General features: G+C 36.9%; 1 protein-coding gene across 5 annotated transcripts in view; it reads right to left on the bottom strand.

Moving 5' to 3' along the window:
• The window catches only part of ARHGAP5 (Rho GTPase activating protein 5), a 73877-nt gene that overhangs the window by 20334 nt on the left and 27270 nt on the right, over nt 1-26273 (bottom strand). For 4 of the 5 annotated variants that reach the window (XR_001919872.1, XM_018066217.1, XM_018066216.1 and 1 more), the window contains exon 3: nt 15326-15473. Coding sequence is in view for 4 of the 5 variants with exons in the window: in XM_018066217.1 (XP_017921706.1) it covers nt 15326-15473 (148 nt within the window). In the remaining variant the exon portion in view is untranslated. The remainder of the gene's footprint in view (nt 1-15325; nt 15474-26273) is intronic. The other variant, XM_018066218.1, reaches the window with a different exon arrangement.

Below are 26273 nucleotides of genomic sequence, written 5' to 3'. Positions count from 1 at the left end.
TAGCTTTCCTTGGAAAGAGCAAGTGTCCTAATTTCATGGCTGCAGTCACTGTCCACAATGATTCTGGAGTCCAAGAAAACAGAATCTGTTAATGTTTTCACTTTTCCCCCATCTATTTGCCATGAAGTGATGGGACTGGATACCATGATCTTAGATTTTTGAATGTTGAGTTTTAAGCCAGCTTTTTCACTCTCTTACCTTCAAGAGTGAAGTTGCTATTCACTTTCCGTCATTAGAGAAATGACTGCGTATTTGAGGTTGCTGATTTCTCCCGGTAATCTTCATCGCAGCATGTAATTCAACCAGCCCAGCATTTCTCATGATGTACTCTGCATATAGTTAAATAAGCAGAGTGACAATATACAGCCTTGTTGTACTCCTTTCCCAGTTTTGAACCAGTCAGTTGTTTCACATAAAGTTCTAACTGTTACTTCTTCACCTGTATACAGGTTTCTCAGGAAACAGGTAAGGTGGTCTGGCATTCCCATTTCTTCAAGAATTTTTCAGTTTGCTGTGATCCACACAGTTAGTCTTTAGCACAGACAATGAAGCAGACATAGATGTTTTTCTGGAATTCCCTTGCTTTTTCTATGATCCAGCAGATGTTGACAATTTGATCTCTGGTTCCTGTGCCTTTTCTAAACCCAGCAGGTACATCTGGAAGTTCTTGGTTCATGTACTTTTGAAGCCTAGTTTGAAGGATTTTGAGCATAACCATACTAGCATGCAAAATGCATCCAACTGTATGGTAGCTTGACAATTTTTTCCCACTATCCTTCTTTGGGATTGGAATGAAAACTGACCTTTTCTAGTCTTGTGCCAGTGCTGAGTTTTCCAAATTTGCTAACATATTGAGCATAGCACTTTAACAGCATCGTTTTTTCAGGATTTTAAATAGCTCAGCTGGAATTCTATCACCTCCACTAGCTTTGTTTGTAGTAATGCTTCCTAAAGCCCACTTGCACTTCACACTCCAGGATGTCTGGCTCTAGGTGAGTGACCATACCATCGTTGTTATCTGGGTCATTAAGATTTTCTGTATATTTCTTCAGTGTGTTCTTGCCACCTCTTCTTAATCTCTTCTGCCTCTGCTAGGTCCTTACTGTCTGTGTCCTTTATTATGTCCATCTACGTATGAAATGTTTCCTTGATATCTACAATTTTCTTGAAAAGATCTCTAGTCTTTCTCATTCTATAGTCTTCTTTGCATTGTTCATTCAAGAAGGCGTTCTTATCTATCCTTGCTATTCTCTGAAACTCTGCATTCAGTTGGGTGTATCTTTCCCTTTCTCCCGTGCTTTCCTCTTCTTTCCTCAGCTATTTGTAAAGAAGCGATGAGACCCTGGCTGGAGGAGGTAATGGCAAACCACTCCAAGAACCCCATGAACACAAACAGTATGAAAAACACAAATACCTAAGTACAAATCTAACAAATATATACAAGATCTCTATGAGAAAAACTACAAGACTGATGAGTGAAAGCAAAGGACTAAATACAACTGACCCTTGAGCAACGCAGGAGCTAGTCCATGTATAACTTATAGCTGGTCCTCTGTATCCACTGTTGCTCCACACTCACAGATTCAACCAAACACGGATTGTGTTTGCTGCTGCTGCTGCTGCTGCTCAGTCACTTCAGTCGTGTCCAACTCTGTGTGACCCCACAGACGGCAGCCCACCAGGCTCTCCTGTCTCTGGGATTCTCCAGGCACGAACACTGGAGTGGGTTGCCATTTCCTTTTCCAGTGCATGAAAGTGAAAAGTGAAAGTGAAGTCGCTCAGTCGTGCCCGACTCTTAGCGACCCCACGGACTGCAGCCTACCAGGCTCCTCCATCCATAGGATTTTCCAGGCAAGAGTATTGGAGTGGGGTGCCATTGCCTTCTCCTGGATTGTGTTTAGTACTGTATTATTTACTATGAAAAAATATCCAAGTGTAAGTGTACACACACAGTTCAAACTCATGCTGTTCAAAGATCAACTGTAAATGGAAAGATATACTATGTTCTCAGATAGGAAGACAAATACCATTTGGGTGTCAATTCTTCTCAGCTTGATCTACAGATTCAAAGCAACCCAATCAAATTTCCAAGAAATTATTTTATGGTTATCAACAAACTGATTCTAGAGTTTATATATTTACAAAACACCTATCTGATAAGGACTGCTATCCAAAATATACTAACAACACGTAAAACTCAGTAATAAGAAGACAACTCCACTGCAAAATGGGCCAAAGACCTTAATAGATAGATAGATACCTTATCAAAGAAGCTATATAGATAGCAAATGAATATAGAAAGAAGCTCCATATCATATGTTACTAGGGAATTTCAAATTAAAACAATGAGACATCACTATTAGAATGTAAAAATCCAGAACAATGACAACACCAGCTGCTGACAAAGATGTGGAGAACAGAAATTTTCATTTACTGCTGCTGGGAATGCAAAATGGTACAGATGCTCTGGAAGACGTTTTTTAACAAAACTAAATGTACTCTTTGAGCTTCCACTGCCAGGAGCCTGGATTCAGTCTCTGGTTTGGGGAACTATGATCCTGCAAGCCTCAAGGTAGGCCAAAAAAACAAAGATACCTAAAGGTACTCTCACCACGTGTGCTCAGTCACTCAGTTACGTCTAGCACTTTGCAACCCATTGGGTTGTAGCCCACCAGGCTCCTCTGTCCATAGGATTTTTTAGGCAAGAATACCGGAGTGGGTGGCCATTTCCTCCTCCAGGGGATATTCCCAATCCAGGCACTGAAGCCGCGTCCGCACTGTACGTAGGTTCTTTACTGCTGAACCACAGAGCAAGCCCACTCCTACCATACCATCCAGCAATAATGCTCTTTGTTAATTTACTCATAGGAAATGAAAAATGTCTACACAAAAATCTGCACACCAGTGTTTACAGCATTTATTTTGTAGCTATAGCTATGTTTATAGCATAACTGCCCAAACGTGGAAGCATACAGGCTGTTCTTCAGAAGGTAAATGGATAATTAAATGGTGGTACATCCAGACAATGAAATATTATTCAATGTCAAGAAAGAATGGAGCTATTAACCCATGAAAAGACATAGAGAAAACTTAAATGCATATTACTAAGTGAAAGAAGCCAATCTGAAAAGGGCACATATTGGATTATTGTAACTATACATTGTAGAAAAGGTAAAATAAAAAGGTAAAACAATAAACAGGTATGTGGCTGCCAGGGGTCGGGGAGGTAGAGAGAGATGAATAGGCAGAGCACAGAAGATTTTTAGGGCAGTAAAAACACTCTTTATGCTACTGTACTGATAGATATGTCATTATACATATGTCCAAACCAATAAAATATACAACACCAAGAGTAAATACTAATGTACACTATGAACTCTGGGTGATTATCATGTGTCAGCACAGGTTTATCCTTGGCAAAAAATGTACCATTTTGGGGAGTGATGTTGGTGATGGGGGCTGGGGAGAGTTTCATGTGTGAGAGGGGGTAAATGGGAAATCTCTCTCTTGCTTCTGCTATAAATCTAAAAAAATTTTTTTGAAGATATAAACATATAGAAATAGATACCAAAATGTTATGAGGATGGAAGTAAAATCAATGGAGTAAGTCTTTTAGCAATGATAAGTGACACTTCAGGGACAAGAATACTACAACAATTAATAAGGCTAACGGCAGTATTTTTCCCCCTCAATCAAAAATAGTAAATTTTAAATATGGGAGGGGAATATTACTGCAGCTGGAATTCACTGTATTAAAACACACCACTACTTTCTAGCCATTATATCTTTACTATCTGAGAAAAACCAACAACAGTACTTCAACCTTTCATTTTGCTTTCTTTACATAAAATGCTTAAAAATTCCTAAAGTAAATATTACATATTTGTTTTCATTTCATTTTCAAAATAACTGACCAGAGGCCTTATGTTTATGATAAGGAGACAAGCTTTGAAAAGTGGATTGACTTGCTAAAGGTAAGACACTGGGCAAGCCAGAGTCATTACTTTGTCTCATTTGATACATAAAGGAAATATTTTTTGACATGCCACCCCATTTGTTTCATGGTAGGTGGTTTCCTCTCTCTGCATGCTTTCTATCACTGAGGTTGGCATAATAATTTCATTTCCAGACATTTTTCCTAGAAAATAAAAATATAAGCAAATATGTAAACAAAAGGATAACTGCCATACTGAATGTCTGAATACAGTACTAATTATTTCCCCATGGGGATAAAAAGAGGAAGGGCCAGTGTGTTTCGTCAGACTTGCAAACATTAATTTTCCTGCAGGGATTTCACCATTAAAAAAACAAATGAGCTACAGGTGTGATCACAATTTTTCTGATTGTCAATCACAAAAATGACAATTCCCTGTTTCCATCTAACATAATAACAAAGTATCTGACATAGCTTTTTCCTAAGAACAGCCTTTCTTATTCTGGATTAACCAGAGCATTTTGCACATTGTGTATTACCTTCATCAAATACTATTATCACAAGGTAAAGCCTGAATTTTTAATGATGTAACAGCTCAGTACAATAACAATTACCTGGAATGTGAAGTCAAGTGGGCCTTAGAAAGCATCACTATGAACAAAGCTAGTGGAGGTGATGGAATTCCAGTTGAGCTCTTTCAAATCCTATAAGATGATGCTGTGAAAGTGCTGCACTCAATATGCCAGCAAATCTGGGAAACTCAGCAGTGGCCACAGCTGGAAAAGGTCAGTTTTCATTCCAGTCCCAAAGAAAGGCGATGCCAAAGAATGCTCAAACTACCACACAACTGCACTCATCTCATACGCTAGTAAAGTAACGCTTAAAATTCTCCAAGCCAGGATTTAGCAACACATGAACTGTGAACTTCCAGATGTTCAAGCTGGTTTTAAAAAAGGCAGAGGAACCAGAGAAAAAATTGCCAACATCCGCTGGATTATGGAAAAAGCAAGAGAGTTCCAGAAAAACATTTATTTCTGCTTTATTGACTATGCCAAAGCCTTTGACTGTGTGGATCACAATAAACTGTAGAAAATTCTGAAAGAGACGGGCATACCAGACCACCTGACCTGCCTCTTGAGAAAACTGTATGCAGGTCAGGAAGCAACAGTTAGAACTGGACATGGAACAACAGACTGGTTCCAAATCGGGAAAGGAGAATGTCAAGGCTGTATATTGTCACCCTGCTTATTTAACTTATATGCAGAGTACATCATGAGAAACGCTGGGCTGGAGGAAGCACAAGCTGGAATCAAGATTGCCGGGAGAAATATCAATAACCTCAGATATGCAGATGATACCACCCTTATGGCAGAAAATGAAGAACTAAAGAGCCTCTTGATGAAAGTGAAAGAGGAGAGTGAAAAAGTTGGCTTAAAACTCAACATTCAGAAAACTAAGATCATGGCATCTGGTCCCATCACTTCATGGCAAATAGATGGGGAAACAGTGGAAACAGTGGCAGACTTTGTCTGGGCTCCAAAATCACTGCAGATGGTGACTGCAGCCATGAAATTAAAAGACGCTTACTCCTTGGAAGGAAAATTATGACCAACCTAGACAGCATATTAAAAAGCAGAGACATTACTTTGCCAACAAAGGTCCATCTAGTGGTTTTTCCAGTGGTCATGTATGGATGTGACAGTTGGACTATAAAGAAAGCTGAGTGCAGAAGAATTGATGCTTTGGAACTGTGGTGTGACTGCAAGAAGATCCAACCAGTCCATCCTAAAGAAGATCAGTCCTGGGTGTTCACTGGAAGGACTGATTTTGAAGCTGAAACTCCAATCCTTTGGCCAACTCATGTGAAGAGCTGACTCATTTGAAAAGACCCTGATACTGGGAAAGATTGAGGGCAGGAGGAGAAGGGGACGACAGAGGATGAGAAGGTTGGATGGCATCACCAACTCGATGGACATGGGTTTGAGTGGACTCCGGGAGTTGGTGATGGACAGGGAGGCCTGGCGTGCTGCAGTTCATGGGGTCGCAAAGAGTTGGACAAGACTGAGTGACTGAACTGAACTGATATAAATTTAAATTATAAGAAGTCACACTATCTTTTGCAATGGTCATGCACGTGTTGTAGGAAAAAATAATAAATGCTAATTCTACTTTGGAAAATAAAGACTTAAAAAGATATCACTTTTGTGTTACTATTGGCACAAGGACACACATGTAGGGTTATTAAAAGAAACTAGGGTTCATTTTTTAAACATTTATTAAATAAAGATTTAATCATATGTGCCCCCAGTTTTAGGAGCTACGGGTCCTTAATCTCTTAGAGATTATGGTCTAATGGCTGTGGTGTTCAAAAAAACAAAAAGAAAGGATTAGCTGTACCCCAATGACCAGCTACTTCAAGAAGAAAATGTTCTTGCTAACAGATAAAAAATATGTTTCAAAGCCAGAAAACAAAAAAGGCAATTTATTAATATACTAGAAATCCCTAAGGAATTTCTGCTAGACACAGGCATACTAAAATTATCTAATGAAATGCTTTAAGGGCTAATTTATAATTCTTGGCTAGATCAAGAATAAACAAGTCACTCTTGAATCATTAAAGTCAGATGTCAACGATCACAACTTTAAGCATTATCTGACACTGTTAAGGTTATTAAGTCTAGAATTTCAAAAGCAACCTAAAAAGTCCTTTAGGAAATAGCATCATATGTTTCTTAGTGTGATGCATCAAAGAAAGATAACTCAGCCCTATGTACAATTCCAGCCAAAAATGTTTAACTTGAATCTGACCAGGAATCAGACAAAATTTAGGAACATTCTGGGAAAAAAAAACTTAAGAATTTTCAAAACATGTGTCAAGAAAATATAAGTAAGGCTAGAGAACTATTCTAGATCAAGGAAAGATAAAGAGACATACTTCATGCATAACAATAAATGCAAATACACGATCCTTGACTGGATCCTAAACTGAAAGAACAAAGAAGCTGTAAGAGGGCATTACTGGGATAATAATGGAAATCTGCTTATTAAAAAAATATTAAAAAGTTAGATTTTATCAATGTTTTATTTCCCAAAGGTGATATTTATATTGTGGTTATGTGGAGAAAATGTTCTTGTTCTTAGGAGATATATGCTAAAAGATTCAAGAGTGAAGTACATGATATTTGTAACTTTCAAATGGTTTAGCCAAAAAAAAAAAAAAAGGTTGGGGAGAAATGTGGCAACCTCCTCCCCCAAAACTGGTATATCTAGATGAAAGTTGTATGGATGCTTCATAATATTATCCTCGTAACATTTCTGAAGGTTCAAAAATTTTTCAAAATGTGAAGAAATAAAGAAAACATGGAATAATTACTTCAGATTTGTGGTCACATATTTAACGTGAAATGCATGGTTTATGTTTTTCTACAGCCATGATCTACTTTTCTCGTCCAACTGCAGAGTAGGCAGAGAGTTAGTTTAACCAAAGTTGAGGTTTGCCAAGAGAATAACATGGTGAGGGTTGATGAGATATGCAAAGGAGTGAATATAAAAATGGACTAATATATACGTAGGACAAGGAAGCACAGAAGATAAAAGGCAATGACATTCAGTGAAAAAAGTGTTATTTAGATTACGAAATGACTAGGAGTTCTTCAAAAAGGCAAATGGGAATGATGAAGTATAAATAAAAACAAAATTATAGTGACCTTTATTTTAGCAATAAAACAGATTCACTTCTACTCATTTCACCTCAATTATTTATCATTGGTGTATCGGAACAACGTAATTTTGAGACCAATATTTAAAGAACCTCACTGAGACACTCATGCTTTTAACATAATCTGAGTAGAAAAATAACCTCTAAGCTTTAGAGGTAATCTTTTCTTTGTAATTTGTAATAATGAGGGCATTTCATATTAACTACATCTACATGCAAATATAAATTTTAGGATAGTGAGAGAAATTCCTCAATTATCTGGAACTTGGTTATCTCATCCCCTAACCTATCATAACTGAAAAAACGCAAATAAAAAGGATTATAAACAGCCAAAAAGATGTTACAAACCCCTGCACTAAAATATACTGTTTTCTTGATAGGAGGAATACCTCCTGTTTTCCCGCAGATTCTATTCAACCAAACCAAAACACAACTTTGACCAATTCTGCTATATGTTTTCCTGACTCACAACAAATTAGAAATTGTACACTGGAAATGCAAAATAAAATTACAAGCAGCAGAAGATACACTGGCAACAAAATAGAAAACTGAAAGACTAAAATCTAGAAACAATTTTAGAAAATCTCTAACATAGAAATGCTTCAAAAGTTCCTGAAGATAGCTCTTTAATAACAGAGAAAACTGGCATTAAAATATTCTAAAGAATAAAAAGATAAACACTTCCTAGCTCATTCTATGAGGTCAGTATTACCCCAATACTAAAGCCAAAGGCTCCAAAAGAAACGAAAGGTATGTATCAATATTCTTTAGGAATACAGATGCAAAAAACTTCTGCACAACACTAGCAAACTGAAGGGCTTTTCAGGTGGCACAGTAGTAAAGAAACCGCCTGCAAATGCACGAGATGCAAAAGATGCGAGTTTGACCCCTGGGTTGGGAAGATCCCCTACAGTAAGGAATGGCAACCTGCTTCAGTATTCTTGCCTGGAGACTCCTTGGACAGAGAAGCCTGGTGGGCTAAGAGTCAGACACAACTGAGCACCCACACAGCAAACTGAATACAACAGCATTAAAAAGATTATATACCATGAGGCAGTGGGATTTATCACAGGAATGCAAATGTGGTTCAGCATAACAAAAAGATAATGCAACTCACATTAATAGAATGAAAGAAAAAATCCTACATGATTATATCAATTGATACAGAAAAATCATTTCACAATATCCAATACCCTTTCACAATAAAAAATACTCTACAAACTAGGAATATAATGTTTTATGGATTGACTTAGTCTAACCAAGAGATATGTTGAAGTCATAACCCCCAATGCCTTAGAAAGGGACCTTACTTCCAAACAAGACCACTACAATCAGCTAGGATAAGATGAGGTCAGGTAAGATGAGGGTGAGTCCTTAACCCACCAACTAGCATCCTTCTAAGTAGGCAGATACACCCAGAACTCCAAGGACAGAATGGAGTAACATTATTGTAAGCCAAGGAATATCAAGGATTGATAGACACCACCAGAAGCCAGAAAGAAGCAAGAAAGTATTCTACCCAGAGTCTCTAAGGGAGCATGACCCAACTGACATCTTGATTTCAGATTTCCAGCCTTTAGGCTGTCAGCAAATACATTTCTATTGTTTTAAGTTACCCAGTTTGTGGGAGTTCATTCTGGCAACTCCAGGAAACTAATACAGAAGGAAACTTCTGTAACATGATAAAGAATATTTATGAAAAATTCAGAGCTAACATGATAATGGTGAAAGAAAGAAAGCTTTCCTCTAAAGGAAGGAATACCAACAATACCTGCTTTCACCACAGCTATTCAATACTACACTGGAAGTTCAAGTCAGAGCAAGACACAGAAACAAAAAGACAGCCAAATTTCAAAAGAAGAAGTAAAGCTATCCCTATTCACACTGGATATGACCTTACATACATAGAAAATCCCAAAGAATACACACCCACACCAAAAAAAACCCTTAATATGCTAATAAAAAAAATTCAGCAAAAAACAGAGAGAATAATCTCAAAAGCAATTGGGAATTGAAGGAGAGAGGGTAACACATCATATACAGAGGAATACTGGTAAGAAAAACTGATTTTTTGGTAATGCAGAAGACGAGGAGCAATCTTTAAAAAAACTGAAAAGAAAAGAATCTAACGGCCTAGAAATCAAAAGAACAAAGTTGGAGGACTATACTTCCTGGTTTCAAAAATTACCCCAGAGACAAAATATTGAAATCGAAGTGGTACTGACAAAAATGAATAGGCATATAGATCAATGGAATATAAGTGGAAGAACTACTCACATTTACAGCCAAGTGATTTTCAAAAAGAATGCCAAGGTAATTCAATAAATGGTGCTTGGACAATGGATATGTACAAGCAAATGAATCAAGCTGGGATGCCTCCTTGGACCATACACAAAAATTAACTCAAAATGAATCACAGACCTAAATGTAACAGGTAAAATCAAAAAAGCTCTTAGAAGAATATATAGGAATACATTTTTGTAGTCTTGGCTTCGGAAAAGCTTTCTTAGATATGATACCACACACACAGTGACCAAAAAAAAAATTACATTTCATAAAAATTTACATTTTGTGCTTCAAATGATACCAACAAGGAATTTGGGGGAAAAAACTGCAAATCATATTTGAAAGCAACTTGTTCACTGCAGATGGTGATCACAGCCATGGAATTAAAAAGATGTTTACTCCTTGGAAGGAAAGTTATGACCAACCTAGACAGCATATTAAAAAGCAGAGAATTACCTTGCCAACAAAGGTCCATCTAGTCAAGGCTATGGGTTTTTCCAGTGGGCATGTATGGATGGGAGAGTTGGACTGTGAAGAAAGCTGAGCGCTGAAGAATTGATGCTTTTGAACTGTGGTGTTGGAGAAGACTCTTAACAGTCCCTTAGACTGCCAGGAGATCCAACCGGACCATCCTAAAGGAGATCAGTCCTGGGTGTTCACTGGAAGGACTGATTTTGAAGCTGAAACTCCAATCCTTTGGCCACCTCATGTGAAGAGCTGACTCATTTGAAAAGACCCTGATGCTGGGAAAGATTGAGGGCAGGAAGAGAAGGGGACAACAGAGGATGAGATGGTTGGATGGCATCACCAACTCAATGGACAGGGGTTTGGGTGTACTCCGAGAGTTGGTGATGGATAGGGAGGCCTGGCGTGCTGCAGTTCATGGGGTCACAAAGAGTCGGACACAACTGAGTGACTGAACTGAACTGTATCTAGAGTATATAAAGAACTAAACTCAACACTAAGATAAACAATTCAACTTAAAAATGGAAAAGTATATGAATACATATTTTTCCAAAGATATACAAATGGCCAATAAACAACTGAAAATATGTTCAACATCATTTGTCATCAGGGAAATGCAAATCAAAACCACATGAGACTTTCACACCCACTAATATGGCTATAATCAAAAAATCAGAAAATTCATGTTAGCAAAGATGTGGAGAAACTAGAACTCTTGAATATTGCTGGTGGGAATGTAAATGGTACAGTCACTTTTTGCAAGACAGTCTGGTAAACTCCTCAAAGGGTTAAACACAGGGGTTTCCTTAGTGGCTCATATGGTAAAGAATCTGCCTGCAATGCAGGAGACCCGGGTTAGATCCCTGGGTCAGGAAGATGCCCTGGAGAAGAAAATGGCAACCCACTCCAGTATTCTTGCCTGGAGAATTCCATGGATAGAGGAGCCTCGTGGGCTACATTCCCAGGGTCACAGAGTCTGACATGACTGAGCGATTAACACATACGTACCCTATGATCTAGAAATTCTGTTCCTAGGTATGTATACTCAAAAGAAGTGAAAAACGTGTCCACACAAAAAACTGGTACATAAGTGTTCACTGCAGCAATATTCAGAGTTGTCAAAAAGTGGCAATCAACACAAACTCCCATCAATGGAACATTCAGTTCAGTTCAGTCCCTCAGTCGTGTCTGACTCTTTGTGAGCCCATGAATCGCAGCACGCCAGGCCTCCCTGTCTATCACCAACTCCCGGAGTTCACTCAGACCCAAGTCCATAGAGTCAGTGATGCCATCCAGCCATCTCATCCTCTGTCGTCCCCTTCTCCTCCTGCCCCCAATCCCTCCCAGCATCACAGTCTTTTCCAATGAGTCAACTCTTCGCATGAGGTGGCCAAAGCACTGGAGCTTCAGCTTTAGCATCATTCCTTCCAAAGAAATCCCAGGGCTGATCTCCTTCAGAATGGACTGGTTGGATCTCCTTGCAGTCCAAGGGACTCTCAAGAGTCTTCTCCAACACCACAGTTCAAAAGCATCAATTTTTCAGTGCTCAGCCTTCTTCACAGTCCAACTCTCACATCCATACATGACCACAGGAAAATTCAACAATAAAAATGAATGGGGATTCCTTGGTGGCTCAGTGGTAGAGTCTGTCTGCCAATGCAGGAGAAATGAATTCAGGGCTTGATCTGGGAAAACTCCACATGCTGCTGAGTTAGCCCATGCGCCACAACCACGGAGCCTGTGCTCTAGCGCCTGGGAGCTGCAACTACTAAGACCACGTCCACAACTACTAAAGCCTGCCTGCCCCAGAGCCAGTGCTCGACAACAAGACAAGGAACTGCAATGAGAAGCCCGTGCCCTACATCTAGAGAGGAGTCCGCACAGCAACGAAGACCCAGGACAGCCAAAAATAAATAAAAATTATTTTAAAAAATGAAGTACTGAGAGAGGCTAACACGGATGCTATAAAACACTATGTTAAAGCAAAGACGACAGTCACAGAAGACCAGAATAGGTAAATCTATAGTCAGAAAGTTAAGGGATGATGAGTATGGAGAATGGGGAACTGACTGCTTAATGGATGGGGTTTACTTTGGAAGTGATGAAAACGCTCTAAAATTGAATGTGCTGATGCTTGCACAACTCTGTGAACGTACAAATATACCACTGGACTGTACAATTTAAATGGGTAGATTGTAGAGTATGTGAATTATATTTTTATAAAGCTGTTTTCTAAGAGGATTATAACTTAAGAAAATCTTTCGAAAATAAGGATAATTACTTGTTTAAAGTAAAAATTATGAACATATACTATGATACTTAAAACATATTGTAAATTTAAAGCGTACAATAGAACAAGGGACAGGAGGGTTAAATGTACTGTTCCAAGGTTCTTAAGCTACACATTATGCTGGTATAATGTTGTCTAAAGAGGAACTGTGATTAAAGACATATATTTAAAATTCTAGAGTACCACTTAAAATAACCCTAACAGATAAACATTGTAACTGGATGCTGGTGTTAAAATAAGAGTAAAAAGTTTTCAGCTAATCCAAAAGAAAGCAAAAAAAAGAAAAGGAATAATGTTTACATGAGACCAAAAATAAATACAAACAAGACAGAAGATTTAAAACCAATTAGATTGATAATTACATAAAAAGACAATGATCTAATAAATACTCCACTCAGAAGAGTAGATTGTCAGACTCAGTCCATGAGAAACTCCATTAAATAAAAAGATACAATTAAAAGGATTAAAAAAAGATATACCACATAGAAAAAAAGAAAATGCAGTTTGCTACATTAATTTTAGATTAAGTAGGCTTCAAAACAAGGAGAATGCATCATAAAGATACTATTTCATAAAAAAAGACATAATCCTAAATATATGTGAAACTAAACAAATTTCAAAACACATGAAGCAAAAACTAACACAATTCAAAGGAGAAACAGACAAGTATCAATCATGATTAAAGATTTTAACAGTACTCAATTAAAAAAGCAAGTCAACAAGAAAATCAGTAAGGACAGATAAGACTTGACCAATATTCTCAAAGAACTTGACCTGACATTGGATGAATCCTTCATCCAATAGCTTAATAAACATTTTGCTCAGGGTCCCAAGGAACATTCTTCAAAACAGACCACATTCTGGGCTATAAATAGCAAGTCTCAATAAAATTACACTGAAGTCAAACTGTTTTCAACTGCAACAAAATTAAACTATAAATGAATAACAAAGTTATCTGGAAAACATTTGAAATAAAACTTAATTAATGTGTTAAATTAAAAAGTCAAAAGGGAAATTACAAAGTATCTTGAACTGAATGAAAATGGAAACAGCATTAAGACCGTGGTGTACAGCTAAAATAATGTTTATAGGAAAATTTTAAATGCTAAACAGTATAGAAGACTGGATAAAATCATTAATCTAGGTTTATACTTTAAGAAACTATAAAAAAAATCAAATGAAAGCAAAAAGAAGTAAAGAAGTAGAATTCACTGAATTTAGAAATGGACAAAAGAGAAAAAAGAATCAAAAAAATCAAAAGCTGGTTCTTCGAAAAGATCAATAAAATGGACAAACTTCTAACAAGAGGGAAAAAAGAAATTAGTAATGCCAAAAACAAAAGAGGCATCAAAAGTATGATACAGAATTTTATAAACCACCTTATAGCAACTTGAATGAAAAGGACAAACTCCCTGAAAGACACAGTCAATGCTTACTGAATAAACTGAAAATCTGTACAGTCCTATATCCATTAAAGAAATTTAATCTATAGTTAAAAGCCTCCTCACAAAATTCCAGGTCCAGATAGTTTCGCTGGTGAATTCTACCAAAATTTAATAAAGAACTATTACCATTCTATACAATCTTTTCCAGAAAACAGACTCAGTCTGTGACGCCAGCTTTACCCTGATACCAAAACCAGATATAAGGTACTGCTAGAAAACTATAAATTGTTAATTCTTAGAATGCAGAAATCCTTACTTTTAGCAAACTGGGTCCAGCAATAACACACAGACCAAGCTGTATTTATCCCAGGAATCTCAGGTTAGTTTAATATTTAAAAATCAATTAATATAATTCCACCATTTACACTGTAGTAAAAATGAGCTTTCTAGATAGGACATTCACCTAACTTCTCATTTTAAAAAAAAAATGCTTATCAAAAGGTCATTAAGAATAAATAGAGCTGTAATGAAATTAGCTCATGTTTTCAAACCATTAAATTTTGTAGTCTATTCAGATCACTACAGTTTCATGGTTAACTTGTATTCATTTTAAATGCACATAAACATAATATTCTGCCTATATTCCTCAACTGTGACTAGTCCAACCCTCAGTAACAGATTGATTGGATGAAATAGACGTAAGAGCAGGCTTGTTTTTAAAACAGTGAGGATATCTACACACGCCTTACAAATACAACTCAAATCATATAAACCATATGAAGCTAGTGCTCCTGAATAAATAATAACATCACAAACAAGCTAATTCTGTGTATTCATAAATATTGCTATGAATTTTAAAAGGAAAAATTCATGTGTAAAATGAGTTAAAAAATAGTATCAGACTTAAACATTTTGAAAACATTCAAACTACCTTAAATCATACCTATGATTAAATAGTAGCATAATTTAATAACTGAGTTATTTTGAATTCCAGAATTAATTTAACATTCTAGGATCTGACTTTGCCATTTAATAAAGAGAAGTCTAATAAAAGCATGACTGGCTAACAAAAAAACTGCTTTCAAATATCTGATGGTTATGTCTAAAATATGCAAGATAATTAATCCTAATGAGAATGACATACTTTTTTCAAATTTTAGTTTGAATCAGGAACATCCGACAAACTATTGGTGCAGCTAAAGTAAAATTTTAAATCAAACCTCTTGAAATGATAACTTCTATCCTACCTGTATCTTCAATAAATTCCACACATTTTTCAACAAACAGTGGTATAGGCTTCTCAGCTGTAACCAGATCCTGGAGGGGCATCCCAAAGTAATTACTTTCCCAATTTCTACGTGTTGGTGGATTGAAGTTCTTAGTTTTCTTTTTCTGCTATAAGAAAACATATTTAAATTAAAAGTATTTTAATTAATTCCCTTTAAAATAACATTAGTATCAAGCAATATAAATACACAATTTGTATCAAAAGCAGTATCTAAAATGTTACATCCAACCTAAATATACATCCAACCTAAATGTCCATCAATATGGGATTCAATAAATAAATTCTGCTATAAACAGCAACTTGACCAAGAGAAAGAGATAAAAGTGAACAGACAAAAAATGGCTGAACAGAAGAAACTGTTCTCTTTGGAAAATAACAGAAAACTGGATAGGCAGGAAAATTAGAAAAGATCATTTTTCAATGCCATTGAAAGGAGTAAGCATCGCACAATTCACAGTTCAAGTGTGGTATGTTAATTGCTGCGTTTGTTATTTGGTCTTTGGGAAGTTCCAAGTGAGATTTTTGTGCATAACTATATTAGTAAGCATAACATAGCTTTAATTATTGATTATATAATGAAGCTATGCAACTCTATGAGTGTCTAGTTTCATCATTTACGTTTTATTTCCCCATTTTCTTCCATAGCATCTACTGAATATTTCTTAAACATTAAGATACTTTGTATAAAAGGTAACATCCCATTGGGAAATGAGATGTTAATTTAGTTCTATTAAAAACATTTTACTAGGCACCCAAAAAGGTAATTTTTATTAGCAATGAACAAAACGTTCACAATAGTAAAAAGTTACATAACAATTTTCAAAGTTTAACTTCAATCTTGCATTGGGAGAAAATAGCTTCTTAACCAGGGAGTGAACATTTCAAAAACGAAGGAAATACTGCCTGAAATTCAACCCTTAAGGAGATTCTGAGTCAGTCTTTCTTAAGTAGGGTATATTTATATCTGTCATAAGTATTGTAACTGACTTACAAATCAGATAAAAACATGCTATTTCTAATCAGAAAAATGTGTGTGTGGGGGGGGGAGGTGGGGCAGAAAGGGAGCACAGGCTGAGGTTTCAATGCTTAAAGCAACAGCCCTCATTTTAATTTCCGATTCTTCCCAGCGGAATCTCTCCTTTGGATGGATTGACCTTTCAATATTCTTTCAAGTTCTGAGTTACGCAATTTCCCTGGTGGCTCAGATGGTAAAGAATCCAACTACAATGCAGGAGACCCGGGTTTGATCCCTGGATCGGGAACATCCCTTGGAGGGAAAAACAGCAACCCACTCCAATATTCTTGCTGGAGAACTTCACAGACAGAGGAGCCTGGTGGACTAAGGTCCATGGGGTTGTAAAGAGTCAGACACAACTGAGCAACTAACACAGTCAATTAAGTCCTTTCTTTCATTTCAATTTGAGGCTGCTCTACCTAGCAACATCCAGAGTTCATGAAATCCAACTTCTAAATTTTCATATACCATCACTCTGGTGATATAGATTACACACAGTATAACTAGGTGTTTGGAATGTCACCATCAAAGCACTGGAGTACTTGACCTGGCTCAAGACCTGGCCCATCAAGTCAAGTAGTGTGGATTCTTCCTACTCCGTAAAGAATCCTTCCACTAACCACCACCACCAAAACAAAACAAAGTGCAAGAAAGCAGAAATGAGCTGAGGTAGGGATACAGTGGCTGGGTTGTCATCCTTCTTAGGAGGAGCATTAAGATGCTTTCTAGTCTGCAAACTACTAGAAGCACCATTTGATTAGAAAAGTAAAAACTAAGGCAATGATGGGTGTTTTTGTTTAGAATGATAATACAAGTGGTGAAAAAAGACTATACTTAAGCAGATTAATGATAACAGCAATGCCTAGCCTTTGGTAGCAGCAATAGAAATAAAAGATCTTAATCTGCAATGTCAACTAAAGGAAAAAGTTGTAAGAAAAGTAAGCTAGCTAGTCCTAACTGCTCCAATCAACTCTTAAGAAATTTGCTTTTCATACTACCCTTTAGGAAACAATCTAAATTCTGAACACTTTACTAGAATTGGGGTTAGATTTCTCCGGGTTATGCTGAGGGGTATCTCCCAAGGTCCATAAAGGTACGAGGGCAAGTTACTCAATTCTGCAGATTCAACACCACTAATTTGAGGGAATGAAAGGCTAGGTGGCTTATAGCATGGAATTTCTGGCAAACTCTAAAGGGATAATTTACTAACATCTAACCGCTTGACAGTCAAGTTACAGGTTACACACACTGTGGGGGAAAAAATGCGTAAAAACTTAGGAGACTTTACCAATTTTTCTACTAATTTATACCGCTACAAAATAAAACTCTGTGTAGGAAAATAGTTTTGAATTGGACACTCCTATATTAGCTTTCATGATAAAAAAAATGTCTAACTTTTTTCTGTAAGTGACAGTTCTTCTATTTATTTATTTAGGCTGCATTTGGTCTTTTTCTCTAGTTGCTGCAAGCATGGACTACTCTCCAGTTGTGGTGCAAGGAATTCTCACTGCAGAGACGTCTCTTGTTGCAGAGTACAGGCTCTAGGTACTGAAGCTCTAGGCTTCAGCAGTTGTGGCACATGGGTTCAGTAGTTGTAGTGCATAAGATTAGTTGCTCCAGAGAATGTGGGATGTTTCTAGACCAGGGATCGAACCCATGTCTCCTGCATTGTCATGTGAAATCTTCACCATTGAGCCACCAGGGAAGCTCTATAAAGTGACAGTTCTTAGGCACAAAAATCGCTTCAGAGAGTTCTTTAAAAATGTGAATTTTGAAAAACTACATAATTCTAACATACAACCCTTAGTTAAGAGTTGCTAATCTATAGCTTCAAATTTATGCCAATTTAAAATAATTTATATAAAATCTATTTCATAAATTAAACTGTCTAAGGCTAGATGATGACAACTTCTATTGCCATCAAGGTTTTCTGAAATGCAAGAAAAAAGATGGGGCATATGGTTATTTGGTCATTTACATCTATAGCTTTTGACCAATCATTAGTCAGAAGTGGCAGCCCCCAATTAAATAACTGTGTTAGTAACAAATCTGATTTATGACAATTAAACTTCTGATTCATTATTACATATAAATCTCAATTTCTGCTTAAATACAAATACCCATGGTCTTTTTTTCTGGTAAATCTCATGTCTGCAAAAGCATACCTAGTAAAACAAACATTCCATTTCACAAATAATATAAACAATGTTACTAATTGTCTAGCAGATATTAAAAACTATCATTAGAGTAAGTAAACAGAAAAAGGTATATAAATAGCTCTCTACAGAATTGGCTCTTCCCCTTCAGCAGTATCAGCAACACAACAAAGGAAAAAAACTAAGCAATATCCTGAAGTAAATACTATAATCAGTAACACTGAAAAAAACACAGTATCTCAATTCACAGGTAATCAACCAACTGAAGAAAACTTTGGTACCAAGAAACAGTTGAGGTAGTTTACAAAGAATAAATCTAGGAAACAAGAAATTTTGGACTTCTCTATTGTCTTTAAGCTGGGATTCTTGAAATAAAAGATGAAAGAAGAAATGAGACAAGCAGAGGTAAGATGTAAAGAAAGTGAAGAAAAAACCCATTAAAGAAATGAACACCCTCTTTGGTAAAACACTCAATAATTGAAAATATCAGAATAAAGTGGAAAAGATCATCAGAGTCCCCTTTTCTACTATATCATTTCTCTGACACACACCAAAAACCATTTTAAAGAAGTCTTAATCTTCCTCTCCCTGCGAGCAACTGCTCCAGAATGAGAATTCCTTTTCGTAGAACAAACTCATTGGAAAAGACCCTGATGCTGGGAAATATTGAGGGGAGAAGGAGAAGGGATAACAGAGAATGAGACGGTTGGATGGCCTCATGATCAGTCTGAGCAAACTTTGGGAGATGGTGAAGGACAGGGAAGCCTGGTGTGCTGCAGTCCATGGGGTCACAAAATGTCAGACATGACTGAGCAACTCAACAATAAACTCCACATAAGTCACCTATACTAGTTGTTTCCAATTCCTCTCTTTCCATTCCCTTTTATATGTACTGAAATTAATCTTTTGCTCAGATGATAAAGAATCTGCCTGCAATGCGGGAGACCCTGGGTTGAGAAGATCCCCTGGAGAAGGGAACAGCTACCCACTTCAGTATTCTGGCCTGGAGAATTCTATGGACAGAGGACTCTGGCAGGCTACAGTCCATGGGGTTGCAAAGAGTCGGACACACCTGAGCGACTTTGACTTCACTTGAAATTAATCACTTTCATCACTTCACTAAATCTGCTCTTATTAATATTATAAATGACTGTTCTGCCACAGTCAGTTTTCAGCTCTCCTCTTAACCTTTCAACAGTTATTCTCTTGAACAGACTTCAGGAGACTACCTTTGTTATCTCACTTGTTCTCCCCTTATTAGTCTTCTTTGCTGGTCCCTCTTGGCAACCTTGTAATACTGGCAACACCCCAGGCCTCAGTCTGTCTTTTTTTCCCTCAATATCTATAATCACCCTCTTGGTAATGTCACCCATATGCTGATAACCCAAATCAATACCTTTAGCTCAGCTCTTTCTCCTGATCTCTAGACTCATTTGGAACATTCTACCTGACATTTTCACTTGCATATCTGAGACATTTCCTAACATGTGCAAAACTGAACTCCTAATGATTTATTTCCTTAAAATGCGCTCCATCTTTAGCCTTCTATATACATCTCAGTTGCTGACAATTCCATCCTTTCAGCTGCCAGACTAAAATCTTGGAGTCATCTTTGATACCTCTTGTTTTCTCACATCCTTCTTTCAAATGTATGATAGAGCAATTACCCACATCTTAACCATCTTATTGTGTTGACTGCCTAATCAATCCTCCCTGCTTCTACCATCATTCCCTACAAACTATTCTCAATAAAGCAACCAGGGTAATGACTCCACAAATAATGGCCTTTAAGGGCATATACAATTTTGCATGCCTGAACTCTGCCTCTTTTTATTCTGACCTTATTTTCCTCTACCTTCTCCTTCATTTTAGTCCCTTTCCTCCAACTACAAGGCTTACTTGCTTTTTCAGCATGCAACGCATGCTCCTACGTTTAGGACTTCTGGAACGTCTGTTCCCTTTACCTTCTCAATGAGGCCTACATTGACTATTAAAAACTGACTATTAAAATTTGTAATCTATGGTTTATCTCCTGCCCAGAACTTCCAATCCCTCTAACACTGCTTTTCCTAGCCACAAAACTATATGATTTTCTCATGTATCATCATCATTTTGGTGTATGCCTGCTACAATTTAAGATCCACACAAGGGCAGGGATTTTTATCTGCTCTGTTCATTAACATACTTTAATGATATGGAATACTGTTCGTAAAGAAGAGAAAGGTACAAAGTCAAGGTACAAGTCAAGGTCTCTTCTGAAATAATGAATTTAACTTGCAGACAGAATAATCTCATCATGCACCAAGAAAGATAAACAAAAAATAGGAATAAACCATCAAGTTACAGATACGCTGCAGAACTGGTAAGCTTCAGAAATCTTAAAAAGCATTTAGGTAAAAGAAACCAATGACCAACAATGGTGAAAAAATATCAGGCTAGCCTCAAAGGTCTCATGAAAACCTAAAAAGTCAGAAAACTCTTCTATAGGAATGTTCATGAGGAAAAGATTTGTCAAGGATCCTTTACTTGGTGTGTCATCCAAATATGGGTAATAAGCAACTCAAAGGAACTATAAAGTTCTCAAATATGTAATAATTAATATTTAAATGACAGCACTCTCAAACTGCCTTCTTACAAATCCTAATCACATAATGAAACATCATTGGGTGGAGAGCAGGGGACACAGGGATAAATTAGGAGTTTAGGATTTTTATATATATATATATATATATTAGTATATATAAAATAGATAACCAACAGGGACCTACTGTATAGCACAGGGAACTATTCTCAGTACTTTGTAATAAGCTACAAGATATAAGAATATGAAATATATATATATACACACACATACATAATATCTGAATCATTTTGCTGTACATGTGAAACTAATGAAACATTTAAAATCAACTATACTTCAATTAAACCACAATGAAACATTATCAGTATTAAAGAACTTACATTTGGAAAATGTGTGCTTTGAAAAACATAAAAATAAAAAAACTAATTCCGAGTTACAGTGGTACAGCTACTAAACAGAATATTATCTGTAATTTTGTGAGTCAATGTACAGAAAGTAAAAATTAAACAACTAGTAGGCCAGAACCAAAAGCTTCAATCTATCCTAAAAAAGGTGGTGGGGAGTAAAAGATAAAGTAATTATGTTAATATGCAACAGGGTATCACAATACTATGAAGGATTAAGGATGATAAACTGAAGTTGGGATTCAATATAAACTTAAAGATAAAAAGAAGCCTCAAATAAACTAATAGCTCCTTTCTCTTCATTTTTTTGCTGATGAAAAATAAAAATAGAAAATAAGAAAAAAGCAAACAGAAACATAAAAATAAATGTAAATGAGGGTTTCCCTGGTAACTCTGGTAAAGAATCCGTCTGCCAATGCAGGAGACACAGGTTCGATCCCTGGACCGGGAATATCCCACATGATTCGCAGCAACTAAGCCCGTGCGCCACAACTACTGAGTCTGTTCTCTATAGAGCCCAGGAACCACAACTACTGCCACCAACTATCGAAGGCTTCGTGCCCTAGAGCCCAAGCTCAGCAGCAAGAGAAGCAAATGCAATGAGAAACCCAAGCTCTGCAACTAGAGAGTAGCCCCACCACCTGCAAACTGAGAAAAGCCCACGCAGCAACAAGACCTAGCACAGCCAAAAATGAAGATTAAAAAAAAATTTTTAATATCTAAATGGAATAAGATCAGGTAAGTTATAAAAGACTCTCAGACTTGGTTAAAAAAAAAAAACTAAACGCGACTAACCATATGTCATTTTAACTGACACTCCTAAAAGTTGAAAACAAAATGATGGAAAAAAGAATGATTTTTTGTTTTTACAAGAGCAATGTTAACTCTCCTGCTGTCTTCAAAGCAAAAAGCTGTGAACCACACAAAAGAGACTCACATGACAATTATCCAGAATTCAACCCATCAAGTAGCAACAACAAACTATAGCAGAAATATGTACCTCTAAGGAAACAGAAAATTTTAAATGATCTCTAGTTCTTGTCAGATCAAGTATACCAAAATTATGAATAACAAAGATGAATTAAAAAGGTTGATTTCAACAGATTTATATATATTAATATATGTTAAAGTTTAGGAACCGGATAAATAGTATAATTTCATTCCAAAGTAAATCATTTATGTTAATATTATAGAAAAAATTAAAAAACAAATACTAAAGTACTGACAACAATCCTCTAAGTTTAGAGGATGGTAAAAAAGGAAAGAAAGAAAAGGTTCGGGTGAGGTTACACTGAATTTTCACTCTAAGTTGTACAGTTCCTTTTGTAAAGAAAATGCTTTCTGAGAAGATAAAGATTACTTGTGTAACCAGGAAAAAAAAAATAAAAGATTTTAAAAATTATGCCTATGGAAAAAAAACTGTCTACAATACATAAATTGTAATCCTGTTTTCAAAAAGGAAAGAGATAAGAAATCAAATTTTTCCCCAGTAGCTTCCAATTTGAGTTTTCTCTCCTTCTTACATACTCTGTCCCACACAGATTCTCAATGTATCACACAGCATGCTAAACAATTGAGAAGTTGGGCAATTAAAGAACTCAGGTAACTACAAGCACTACCTACCCTCTCTCTTCCTCATGTCCTCAATTCACATTTCATCCATCTATCCCTCTCCTGGGTCATTCTTATGAATATACAAATATACTATCTCTCATTTTAAAAAACAAACACAAAAACAAAACCCTCCTTTGATCCCACATTGAGCTCTACTGTCCCAATTCTCGCTCCTCTTCACAGAAAAACTTGAAGATGTCATCTACATTTACTATCTCTACTTTTCCACATCCCATTCACTCTTCAACCTACTTCCATCTGGCTTTCTCTCTCGTTCCACTGAAATGCTTGTTAAAATCAGATACCTCTACACCATCAAATCAAAAAGAAACTTTTCATTCCTCTTGAGCTCTCAGCAACTTTCTTGATTGATCACTTCTTCCTTAAACACTTGCTCTCTTGGCTCCCATGTCACAACTCTTTACTAGTTTTTCCTCTTTTCTCCCCAAGAATTCCTTTTTCAGTTTCATCTACTATAACTCTTTCTGGTTTACCCAGTGTCAGTTCTAAGTTCTCCCTTCTCCACCCATTCTCTGTCCTTGTGTGAATTTATCTAAACTCATGGCTTTCAATGTTCTTCTATCTTGAAAACTTTTCCTCTGAGTATCAGATTCATACATCTAACCTTTATACTTCCACTGGGATGTCAACACAGATATTTTAACATAATATAAAAGGCACAAAACAGATGTCCTGATTCTCTCTGATCTGAAACTTTTCACCCTTAGCTTAGTCTTCTTCACTATCCCAGCAAATCTAAACCTACCCATTGTTTATACCGTTGCTTATACCATAAATTAATAACCAACCTTGATTTTCCCTTACTCTCTACAGTGAATGCATAAGAAGCCCTATTGGTAGGACTTCCAAAATACTCTAGAAATTGTCCTAGAGTATTTCCTTTTTATTAAAGGGTAATTTTCCTTTTTATTACCTATACCTTAGCACAGTATCTGGCACCTGGGTGCTCAGTCAACACTAAAAGAAGCAAACAAAATGATAAACAGGAGACTGAAAAAGCATTCACTATATAATGTTTCTGTTAACATAAAAAGTACTGTTGGTTTATTTACCAGTTTTGCAAATAGTTTCATTATACCTAATTTTTTTTCCTATGGGAGTCATTATATATAGGTGTACCTAAACTTAAGTATTTGAACCTAATAAAATCAAGATTCATACAAAATAGTGATTCCTATCATAAAACTACAAGAAGAATTAACAGCCAACTCTATGCAAATTCACTTGGAATAAGGTAATGTATCTTCAACAGTATGTAAGAACTGAGCATTTACCATGTACATAACATCATGCTAGGTACTGTGCAGAACAGGGCACACAAAGCTACACACGTGAAAAACTTCACAGAATATACACATACACACACACACACGAGTACAAGCAAACCTGGCAGACTTGAAAGACCCGTGGGTTAATGTCAATATCCTGTTTGTGATATTGTACCAGTTTTGTAAGATGTTACCTTTGTGGGAAACTGGACAAAGGGTACATGGAATCTTTCTGCATTATTTCTTACAATGGTATGTCCATCTACAATGAATCAAATTAAATTTTTCTTAAAAAGATCACTGCAATAATCCAAGTAGGAAGTTATGATAACTTTAACTAAGACCGTGACAATGAAATGGAAGCATGTTTTATGGCAGAATAAAGATCAGCCAACTAAAATAAATAGCAATAGCATGTAGCTTAGACCCAGAGTACCTCCTTCATGGAAATACATTCTTAACCAATCATGGTGAGGATAGGGAAGTAATATCTATGACCTGTGAGGAAAAACCTGCCTCTCCTAATGAGCAGGTACAAACATGCCTCATATGATCAACTTCTAGAACGCACAGAATTTCCTTAAAGACTCATTCAGCTAGACAGAGTTTCTCAACTTCAGTATTATTGACATTTTGAATTGCAGGGTGTTTAGCAGCATCCCTGGCCTTTACCCAACAGCTATCAGGAGCAAACCCCCACCCCAGTTCTGACAGCCAAAAATGTCTTCAGGCATTGCCAGATGCTCATTGCAGGTCAAAACTGACCCTGGTTGAGAACCATTGTGCTAGGCTAATAACAAGGACTGAGAATTCAAATTTGGGAGATGGCTATAAATATAGCCCTGAGAAGTCTGAGTTTTTTTAAATTCAGGACTGAGAATCACTACTATAGGGTACACAAAGATGAATGATAATCATAACAGCCCTCAAAAAGCTTACAATGTAATAATAAAAATAAAACTTACCGAACTACAAAGCAGTAAAACTACTATAAAGTGATTATGCTGGAAGAATACTACACCATAGCATGTGTGTGTGTGCCTAATCGCTCAGTTGTGTCCAATTCTTTGCGACCCCATAGACTGTAGCCCACCAGGCTCCTTTGTCCATGGGATCCTTCAGGCAAGAATACTGGAGTGGGTGGCTGTTTCCTTCTCCAGAGTATCTTCCTAACCCAGGGATCAAATCTAGGTCTCCCACATTACAGGTGGATTTCATACCAGCTGAGCCACCAGGGAAGCCCAAGAATACTGGAGTGGGGAGCCTATCCCTTCTCCAGGGGATCTTCCTGACCCAGGAATCCAACTGGGTCTCCCACATTGCAGACAGATTCTTTACCAGCTGAGCTACTAGGGAAGCCCATAGCGTAACACACCAATATAAGAAAGAAGACTTTAGTGGGTATTCTTGCCTGGAAAATCTCACGGACAGAGGAGTCTGGTGGGCTGCAGTCCATGGGGTCACTAAGAGTCGGACATGATTGAGCGACTTCACTTTCACTTTTCACTTTCATGCATTGGAGAAGGAAATGGCAACCCACTCCAGTGTTCTTGCCTGGAGAATCCCAGGGACAGCAGAGCCTGGTGGGCTGCTGTCTATGGGGTCGCACAGTCGGACACGACTGAAGCGGTGCAGCAGCAGCAGCAGCAGCAGTATTCTGTGAAGATCTACTTAATACTTTAGAAAAAAACCCAGTTCTATAAGAAATGTTAGGTGCTGAGCCTCTGAATACTTTACAAATGAGAGATATTGTGAATACTCTCTCAAGAGGGAAGAGAAAATAACTGACGGCAAATAAAATTTGGTCTGGGTTCTTGTATATACTAATCAGACAAAATGGTTCTCACA

Source organism: Capra hircus, chromosome 21 (genome assembly GCF_001704415.2).
Source record: "Capra hircus breed San Clemente chromosome 21, ASM170441v1, whole genome shotgun sequence".
NCBI lineage: Eukaryota > Metazoa > Chordata > Mammalia > Artiodactyla > Bovidae > Capra > Capra hircus.
Note: the sequence above shows the minus strand (reverse complement) of the source record. Positions and strands in the feature narration are given on the sequence as shown.